Genomic DNA, 9,730 nt, shown 5'->3' with positions numbered 1-9,730 from the left:
TTTTTAAAGTAAAAGCCTCTCCCCTCTGTCCACATCTGCGGGGGGAATTAGAGGAGGAGGAATCGTCCAGGACCCCCAGCAGGGGAGCAGCCACGCTCAGTGAAGGGACCCTGTGCTCTCCTCCCACCCCACCCCTCAGAGCAACAGCCTCGGCGGGCAGCTGTGCTCAGCCCCCCACCATGCGAGGGCGCCCGCAAGGCACCTGGCCACCAAGGGTGGCAACGCAACAAGAGGCACTGGCCAGGTCCTGGGCAGGCAGGGTGCCTGGCAGGGGCTGGCCCTCTGGGGCAGGACACTTACGGGGGAGACCTCCCCGAGACCCTGGGTGCCGGGCAGTCACCTGTACTGTCTCACAGGCCCTACAAGGCACACACTTGCCACCCTGTTCCCTGAGTTTCTGCTTGGTAAAGCGATTCAACGCTGCAACCGGGGCGCAGAGGGTCTGGTCGGGGTCCACCCCCATCCACACTGCTTCCACGAGCAGCGGGGCATCCTGAAGGGTTGCAGGCAGGCACGGCTGTGGGGCCCAGACTTAGCCTCCCGCCTGTAACCCCTGGACCCTGAGCTGCGGTGCCTGGAGAGGTCGTGAGACCCCGGCCTCTCTGTGCGCCCACGGCCCCCCCACCCCACCTGATCCTCATGCTATGCACGCCCAGCCCTGCCCCTCCCACGGGCACACTCAGGCCCCTCTGAGAGCCAGCGGGCTCCTCCCTCCAGTGCTGTCCCAACAGGCCAAGCCTCAGCGTCACCTGACCCCAGGGGAGGTGGGCTGTCCCCGCAGCGGCGGGGGTCGGGGGGATCAAACCAGAGATGAGGGGACGGGGGACCCAGCTTGAAGCCCAGGCCTGTGCATGGCCCACCAGGACCAAGGGCTAGGGAAAAAAACAGTGGCAAAAAGAAACATTTAATAACTGGGGGGAAAAAGGGAGAAAGGTGCACTGCAGGTAGGGTGGGGGGCAGGGTGTGCTGCCTTCTGAGGAAGGCCAGGTGGGCAAAGGGCAGGTCTCCAGAGAAGCTGTATCTGTTGGCAGAGGATGGGGAAAGGGCGACGGCCAGCACTGGCCGTGGCCCGAGGCTGCAGGCACACATGCACAGGGCTCAGCAGAACTGCAAGAAACAGGTGAGAGGCGTCCATCCAGCCATGTGGCCTGCAGGACCCCAAAGGGCAGGAGGCAGGGCTGGGGTCTCCATCCACCATCTCCAAAGCTCCCAAGAGGCTGGCTGGCATGGCCATCCCCCAATTCACACCACAGACCCTACAAAGGCTGGAGACACCCACCTCCAGAGAACAGGGCTGGGGGTGGATGGCCTGGGCTCACCCGCCTACCTTCCAGCGGTTTCCGCACTCGTTGCAGACGACGAACGTGGTCATAGGCTCATCGGAGCTGCGGGTCTGCACCTGTGGGGAGGGCCACGGTGGGTGGGGCCCAGGGCCTCAGTCCCTTGCAGCTGGAGGCCCCAGGGAGCAGGACTTCCCAGGAGTCACAACCTGGGGAGCCCGCCACCCATGGCCTCGGGCCGCGCTGGCCTCACGTCACCTGGGCTGAGGCTGCCCTGCAACCCCCACCTTGCAGTCGCCCCGACCGCTTTCCTCTTACAGGGCCCCCCGACGTCTCTTCGGGCCCACCTCCACGACTCCTGCTACCACCACCGGGCACCCATCCTCCCACCAGCGGCAACACAGCGGGGTCGGGCTCCCAAACCTCAGTGTCCCAGAACGAACGGGCTGGACCCACCGCCCGAGACTGCCTGCTGGGGAGCAGGGGTCCTCGGCAAGGGGGAGGCCCCAAGGGTGACCGCAGCTCCCGGCCCCATCGGAGACTAGGTTGTCGGACCCCTGTCCCAGCACCGCTCACACCGCACGTGTCCAGACGCAAGGGAGATCCGGCCTGCATAGCAGGGGCACGGGAGGCTCCGAGGAGGCCCGGTGCCCCGGGAGGCCTGCCGACGCTCACCTGCGTGTAGGTGCAGTTCTTCTTCCTGCACTTGCCGCAGGTGAACAGGTCGGTCTGCGTGCCGCCCGTGCGCGCCATCTGGTGCTCGCGGATGGCCTCCTTGGTCATGGCCTTGCGGATCTCCTTCAGCTCGTCGCTGGCCATCTCCTGGGGCGAGGAGCGCGTGCTTAGCCCGCGGCCCCCCAGGGGCAGCCCCCCGCGCCCCACGGGCTCACCTCCGAGGTCATCACGGCGATCTGCTGGGGCGTGATGGCGCCGCATAGCACGTTGCGCCGCAGGCTGGGGTTCTTGGCGTCCTTGAGGTTGGAGAGGCGGCTGCGCACACGGTTCTTGTACTTCATGTCCGTGTTCCCCACGTCCCGGAAGATGCGTGTGCACGTTTAAGGACCCGTAGGGAGGCCGATGCCCCACCCTCCACCCCTGCCCCCAGGTCAGCCAGGGCCTTTTGTGGGGGCTGTGTCGGAAGAGCCAGCCACACCGGGTCGTCGACAACTGACGCTTTCCCGGCTGAGACCCAACTGCAGGCTGGAGGCCCGGGACCCAGGCCCACCGCAGGCCCGGTCAGACCCCAGAGGGTCCGGGAGGAGCCCCCTGGTCAAGACAAGCAAGCCTGCCCGACCGCCCAATCCCCTGGCGAGGGCGCAGGACGGTGGCCACCAGGGGAGCTGAGCCTGGCCGGCCCCGCAATTCCTCCAGAACTCCAGCCCCCGAGTCGCTGCACAAAGGATATATTCCTCGATCTGGGCCGACAAGCGCTCGCAGTCTGCGCCGACAGCCACGTGGTCATCTGCAAGAAGGAGCCCTGACCAGCTGCCCTGCCGGCGCCCCCCACGCCTCAGCCTGCGCAGGATCCAGGCGCCCTGCTCCCCAGAGACCCCCGGCTCCCTGCCCCCAAGGTCAGCAGCACGGGGTTGGACTCAGGCCTCCACAGGCAGGCAGGGCCCAGGCCACCTGGGAATCAAGCGTGTGTCAGGAGCCAGGACCCCGAGGTGTGCTGGGTGGCCCCGGCCCAGGCACTCACGGTCCGTCTGCAGGGCGGCGGTCAGCATTTCACGACACTTGTTGCGCACGGCATCACAGGTGACCGGCACCGGAGGAAACGTGGTGATCCTGGGTGTCGATGGCGTCCTGGGCAGCTCTGGCCTCTTGCGGCTGGAGAGAGGCCCGCTCGGGCCACGTGCACCTCCATGAGATGCCGGTCCCCAGAAAAGCCAATGTCACAGCCACGATGCCCCCAGACCCCGTCTGCTCCACCCTGACAGCGGCCCAGAACCCTGCCCATCCACAGTCAGGTCCAGCATGTCCATGCGGTCTGGCCAGAGGCCGTGAGGACCACTGGGTGGGACACACTCCCAGACGGGATTCCCACCCTCAGGGAGACCTGGAACACAGGGCCACACTGCCCAACGCAAACTGCCAGGTCAGGGAGAGGCAGACGGGACTAGGGATCACCCAAGACCGGGTACCACTATGCAGGCAGCCCCACCCCATGTAGGTCTGGGCACCCCTCCATGGGCTGCCTGCCCACAAGGCTCTGTCCACCCACGGCCCTCCTCTCCCACCCCTGCATCTCGTGACCCTGTGACCTCCACAGAAGTCAGTGGAAGCAGGCGGCTTCCTGGAGGAAAAATAACACGTTCAGGTGGGCGGATGAGCCCACGTCTCTGCACAGCCATGCCGTGAATCCAAAGCTCAGCTTTTCCTCGCCCTTGGCCACTGCCGCCCAGTGGGGTCAAGGGCAAAGCAGCCTCTCAGCCACAGCCCACCCCTGGGGCAGCAGGAGCAGGGCGGCCTCAGTAACCCCCAAACCTGCACCATGCCACAGCCTGGGGCATCCCCGGTGAGGGAGGGGCCGGCAGCCAGAGACACCAGGCCAGCGGGGGTAGCCAGAGTTAGACAGCGAGAACCAGACCCTAGACCGGGGCCTGGATCCGGGTATGTGAGCAATGGGCTCCCACAGGCCCGCTCAGGGTGTGGGTCAGCTCCGTGTAGCCAGGCAGACAGAGCCTCCCGCTCAGATGCTTGGGGCTAAAAAGATCCCGAGGAGTCTCTGGAGGGAAAGTGTCCAGCGAGAGGCTGAGCCTGGGGAGAGTCCCTTCCGAGGAGCTGAAAGGGCTGATGACCTCAGCCCCCCCCCAGGGCCCCTGGAAATCCACACCCCGGTCTGCCGAGAAAGTGGGGCCATGGGCGGGGCATGTGTCTGCCTTCCAGACGTGCTACCTGGGGTCCTCGGAGGCCTCCTTGGAGGACGATGTGGGCAGAGGCCCGCCCCTCCTCCGCTCCCTGGCTTTGGCGTCTGAAGCATCTACATGTGCCGGGAAAGAAGGGAGGGCTGGCTGGGAGAAGGCAGACCCGGAGGGCAGGGCAGGGCAGGGCCGGGGAGGGGGGCAGACCACCACCAAGGCACAGCCCCAGCCATCGGACATCGGACCCTGCCTCCAGCCCCAGCTTCCTGTGAACGACTGGGGTCCTCTCTCCCCAGCCAAGGAAGGTCCTGAAAAGTCTCCCCCCCCCCCCCCAGAGTGACGGCCTTCACGGATGGCACGTTTGGACTCGAACAAAGGCTGGTCGCCGCAGGCAGGCTGGGCATGGCCACTCCCCAGCTGGGCCTCGGGCCCCAGAGCGAGCCATCGAGTGAGTCCCAGCCTGCACCGGGGACCTTCCCACAGGACGAGAAGCGTCCCATATGCCACCAGAATAAATACGCTTGTCCAACACGCAGCCCAACAGCCACGCAGGACTGGAGAGAAGCCCAGGACATGCAGCTCTGTTTCCCAAGGGTTTGGACAGAGCCCAGGAGGGGCTGGGAAGGGAGGGGAAGCTCAGGGTCCGGTGGGGGCATCCCAGTTGCCCCACTGTCCCTAGAAAGAGGCTGCCCCTGCTCCCTCTGGGCGGCTCCAGACGCCCCTTCCCTCCTCCCCCTCCTCGCCCCCCACCCTCCCACCCCCGTCCGGAGCTGCCCCCTGCCCTCTGCTGCCCCCCACTCTTCCCCTGGGCAGCCTCCCCCAGCTCTGCCAGGCCCCCCTCCAGGGCTCAGCGCAGCCTCCCCCCCTCAGCTCCTCCCCTTGCTCCTCACGGAGCCCCCTCCTCCCAGCCTGAGCCAGTGCTTCCTGGACTGGATCCCAGGTGGCCCTGGCTCGGGAACAGCACAGTCTGCCGAGGGCCAGCGCGTCTCGGCTGCCCCTTGTCCCCACGCTCAGCCTAGGCTGCCTGACCCGCACCCAGGAGCTTTTTCCAGGACTTGATGAGAGACTTGGCCAGCGTGACGACCTCCTCGTCCGAGCTCTGCTTCCGCAGGGCGTTGACGGACATGCCGACGCGGGTAGACTGCAAGGCAAGCGGCCAGGCTGGGGGCAGCGGTCAGACCCTCCCCACAGACCCTCGGTGACTCCCACAGGGCAAGCTGGGGACCAGCGAGGGGAGGTGGACGCCCTCCCCGACGGTTACCGCCCCATCTGCAGGAACCTCAGTGAGGGACACAGTGGATTTTCCTTGAATGTCCCTCCCTGTCTCGTGGAGCAACAGAGAAAGGCAAGGGACAGTCTCCTCAGGGGCAGGGATTCATGCCAACCAAGGGCCGGGGTGGGCAGCAGGAAGCTCTGCCAGGTGCCTGGGAGCTGGGGTGCGGGGCACACAGGGCCCTACCTGCAGCAGGTGCAGCGTGACGGGCATGGCCTTCAGTTCCCGCAGCAGGTCCATGGCTCCCTCCTGGAAGGAGAAGGGAGGACCCTCGTAAATGACTTTGAGGTCTCAGTGGGCAAGCTCAGCTCCTCCTACACACGAGGGTTGGGGGAACACAAGGCAGTGACAGTTTGGAGATCCATCTGGGGTCAGATGCCCAGGGAAGGCAGGCACGAGAAGGGAAGCTGCTGTGCACTTAACCCCAGCCCAGGGCCCCCGAGGGCCGTCAGGGGAAAGGGCCGAAGCCCCTCCCCAGCAGAGGCGGCGCAGCAGGTGGAGGCACCGCCCCAGGAACGCCCACACCTGCCCGGTCCCACATCCCCCGCCCACGTGGCTCAGGCAGCCCCTCCTCAGTGCCGCCTGCTGGGGCCAAGCCCTCAGGGGCCTCTCTCCCCTCACGTGCACCCCACACCCCCTGCTCCCTCCCTCCAGCCGCGTCACCTCGCCTGGACGGCTGTGCCAGAACCCCGTCTCCCTGCTCTGCCCGGCACCCCTGCCCACATCTGCTTCCTCGTAGCCTCACACACAGGGGCCACGTGGCTCCACAGCAGACAAGGCTCCCCAGGGCCCCTCAGGGGACCTCCTGCTCCCACTGCCAGCGACACGCCTGCCCCACTCTCCCTCCAGAGCTTTGTGCAAATGACACATTCCCGGTGAGGCCTCTCTCGCTGAAGACAGCAAGCAGCCTGGCACCACCCCATTCACTCCCTGCCTTGCCTTCCTCCATAGAAGGCTCGTGGAACCCACCGGTGTGGCTTCACGTGTGCGTGTCTCCCTCACGACATGAAGGAGGCAGCCATCCAAGGGGTGACGGCCTCAGATGTCCTGCAGCCTGGCCGTGGGAGGGGCAGAGCCCGCCCCATCCCTGACCTGGGCGGCATCTCTGCTCGGGCTGCAGCTTTCCCCTCATCACCCCCGCAGGCCCTGCCCCTTGGGCTACAGAGTCGAGCCCTGTAGTCACCTCCTCAGAGGGGACAAATGGTCGCCAGAACCGAGGGCACAGAGCCACTCTGCGATCGATCATCTTCCCCCAAACGGAGCCCCGGGCTGCAGAACGCCAGCTTTCTGTGGCCTCCGGACCAGAGGGGCATAAACGTGATGCCCAGTCACAGCCCCCAAGTCCCCCAAGGGGCCTCAAAGGCGCTGGGACCCACCAGGAGCCTCTGCTAGCTCTCACTCCCCACTCCACGGCGCCCCAAGCCCCCTAGCCCCCTTCCCAGTCCGCACCTGTCCCCCCTCCTCATTCTCCCCTGGGCTTACATCCACGCGGTGCTCAACCTAGATGCCCCCTCCCCCAGTCCTGCCTGGCCCGACCCAGCCCTCCGTGGGTTCCGTGGCCCATCTCTGCCCCCACCTGGGGGGCATTTATTTTGTCTCCTTCAGAGGGGAAGCAGCTTCTTTCTCTGCTCATCTCTGGAAACAGCCATAGATGTTCCCACGTCCCTGCTCTGTGCTGCCCACAGCCTCCCAGGGGTGTGAGCATCATGCGGGCTTTGGGGCAGGGGCTCTGGGGCAGGCGGCTGCTGCTTGATGGATGGATGAAAGCGTGGGAGCCAGCCCCTTCCCAGCCCCGGGGGGGAGAACCCTGTCCAAAGACCCAGACTCAACTATGCTCAGCCCAAAAGTCACCCCCAAACCACCAGTGCAGGCACACAGCCCTGGGGTGGTGAGGCAGGCATCTCAAGACCCCAGCTGAGCCTCCCTCACGGCCCCCACCACCACTCGCCCCGCCCCAGGAGCTCAGTCTGGGGAGAGAGCTGGTCGCGTTTATTGAGCCTCTCAGGGAGCCAGCAGGACTCCTCCCCACCCTCTAGAGGCAGGTCCCACCCACCAAAGATGCTTCCTGCGAGGATACCCAGATCACCAAGGTCCAAAGTTGAGAGGGGCCTGAAACTGAAGCCCCATGTGCTGTCCGCCCCCTACCACCACCAGCCCGAGACTGGGCACAGCCTTCCCCAAAGGCTCACTGGCCGAGGGACGACAGAAGCCGGCCGCAGAGTGAGCACAGCTGGTCGCGGGGGTCGGGGGGAGCCCTGCGCCCTGGTATCCCCAGGCCAGGCTGGGGGCTTCCTAGGGCTCTTTCCCAAGGGTGCCTACGCATCTACCCACTCCCCAGTAGCTGCTGGCTGAGCCCTGGCTAAGGAAGGGAAAGGATTTATTAGGGCAACCTGGTTTTGGGGGGACTGAACAGACAAGGGGAAAAAAAGGGCCTCCCAGACAAGAAAGGCCTCTGGCCGGCTGGCCGGTGAAAATGAGACGATGGGGGCTGCAGCCCCAGGCCCCGCAGAGGTAGGGGAGGCGCTGTAGCTCCAGGGGAAAAGAGGGTCCAATCTCACACTCCAAACTCTTGAAGGCGGAGAATGGGTGTGGGAGACCTAGGGTGGGACAGAGGGCTCTGAGTCGGGGACGGGGCTCGGCGGGGAGTTCTGGGGGACTTCGAGGATGCCCAGGCTGGGGAGGAGGAAGGCGGGGGGGGGGGGGGGGGGCGGCCAGTCAGGGCTGCACGGGCCGGGGCTTCCGCAGAGCCTGGAGGGACTCGGCCGAGGAGGGTCTCCACCAGCCCGGCCTCCCGAGGGGCTCCGGAGTGAGGGGAGGAAGCGGGCGGATCCCAGGCCTGCGGGGTCTCAGTCTGGCAGTTGGGGTTTGAGTCCAGAGCGGTTGGCTCCCGGGACAAGGTTCAGACCGGATCGCGGCCTCTGCCGTGGGTGCGAGGTGAAGGGCAGGGCTGGCTCAGGGCGGGGGTCTCGGCCTCCGGCGGGGGTCTCCCCGTGGCCCGGGAGTCTCGTCCTGCCCCTCGGGTGGTCGCCGCGGCCCTGACGGGGGCTCGGCAGGCTCGGCGGGGGCTCGGCGGGGCGGGGGTCCCGGGGTCCTGGCGGCCCGCGCCCCTCACCGCGCTCTTCTTGGTCACCATCTTGTCCAGCCTCCGGGCGATCCGCGCAATCTCCTCCTCCTTGCCCATCATCGCCTCGGGGGCACCGCCCCCAACGCCCGCCGCGCCAGCCTCGGCCTCCCGGCCCGGACCCCGGCCCCGGCCGCCGCAGCCTCCCGCACCCGCCGCAGCAGACGCAGCCCCGCCACGGGCGGGAGACCCTCCGTTCAAACCCCCGGCCCCCGCGGCACCGCGCTGCATCTTGGGACACGTAGTTCTCGCGCCCGCCCGCCACGCGCGCGCCCGCCCAGCCCCGGACCACAACTCCCAGGAGCCAGGGGGCGCGCAGGGCATCCTAGGAAGTGTAGTCCTTACGCGGGCAGCCGCCAGTGGACCGGTTAGCCGGCGGAGGGCGCTGCGGCAGCGCGGGGCGCGGCCGTGCGTGGGGGCCGCGGCGCCGAACCCGCGCTTTCCTCCCAACACCTCGCGGGGGCGGCCAGGGTCCGACTGCGCAGGGCCGCAAAGGCACGCTGGGGTCCGTCCCCTCTCCCCTACCCATGAGCCGTCCTCCGCCACTTTCCGCTGTCCCGGGGCCGCTGCCCGACCTCCTGAGCGCTCTGGCCGGGATTGTGGCCTCGGAGACCCTCGGAGCATGGTCAAGGGGGGGGGGGGGGGGGTTGGTCCTCAGGCTGGTTTTCCGGGGTTTCTGCATGCCCACCCCCAACCCCCAGCACTTTATCCTCCTTTGCCCTGCGGAGAAATCAGATGGGGACGGGCCTCGAGGCTGGCTCCGTAACAGTGACCCACTCCCGGGGGCCCCACTCCCGGGGGCTGTGCTGATGGCCCAGACCCTGACTGTCTGGCACGAACCCTTCTTGGCAGCCCAGGTGATGCTTCTGAGAGGCCTCTCCTGATCCTCACCTTTCTGACTGTAATCTTAGGGACCGGAAGCTGCTTTGAGGTTTCTCGGAGATACATCCGCCCACTCCAGAGGGGAGAGGCTGAGTGCTTTGCTGCATGCTGACCGTGTGGTTGACGCGCTCTCCCCTGTCCTCCAGCCTTTGTCAGAAGCCATGGCTGAGCTCAGCATCTCAGGGTGCCCTGTCGTGTTGTTTGGAGGACGAATTTCCTCCTATCAGTCCTCGAATCAGCTTAACTTTGTCTGTTGGGGAGGCCTAGCCGGGCAGCCTCCTCTGTCCTGGCTTTGAGTGAGGGAGGCTTCTAT

At 66.7% G+C, this 9,730-nt stretch overlaps 1 protein-coding gene across 1 annotated transcript; it reads right to left on the bottom strand.

The window, feature by feature from the left end:
- Positions 1-921: 921 nt before the first annotated feature.
- Positions 922-8,598, bottom strand: TCEA2 (transcription elongation factor A2; the record flags this gene model as incomplete). The annotated part of the gene is made up of 10 exons (XM_079718599.1): positions 922-1,107; positions 1,328-1,399; positions 1,956-2,102; positions 2,171-2,325; positions 2,677-2,742; positions 2,977-3,107; positions 4,176-4,260; positions 5,177-5,282; positions 5,601-5,663; positions 8,527-8,598. The coding sequence occupies 10 exons, from the start codon at positions 8,596-8,598 to the stop codon at positions 1,099-1,101; spliced, it is 906 nt and encodes a 301-aa protein (XP_079574725.1). The 3' UTR covers positions 922-1,098.
- Positions 8,599-9,730: the final 1,132 nt, after the last annotated feature.

Source organism: Hyperoodon ampullatus (assembly GCF_949752795.1).
Source record: "Hyperoodon ampullatus genome assembly, chromosome: 14".
Taxonomy (NCBI): domain Eukaryota; kingdom Metazoa; phylum Chordata; class Mammalia; order Artiodactyla; family Ziphiidae; genus Hyperoodon; species Hyperoodon ampullatus.
This window is presented reverse-complemented; position numbering and strand designations above follow the sequence as displayed.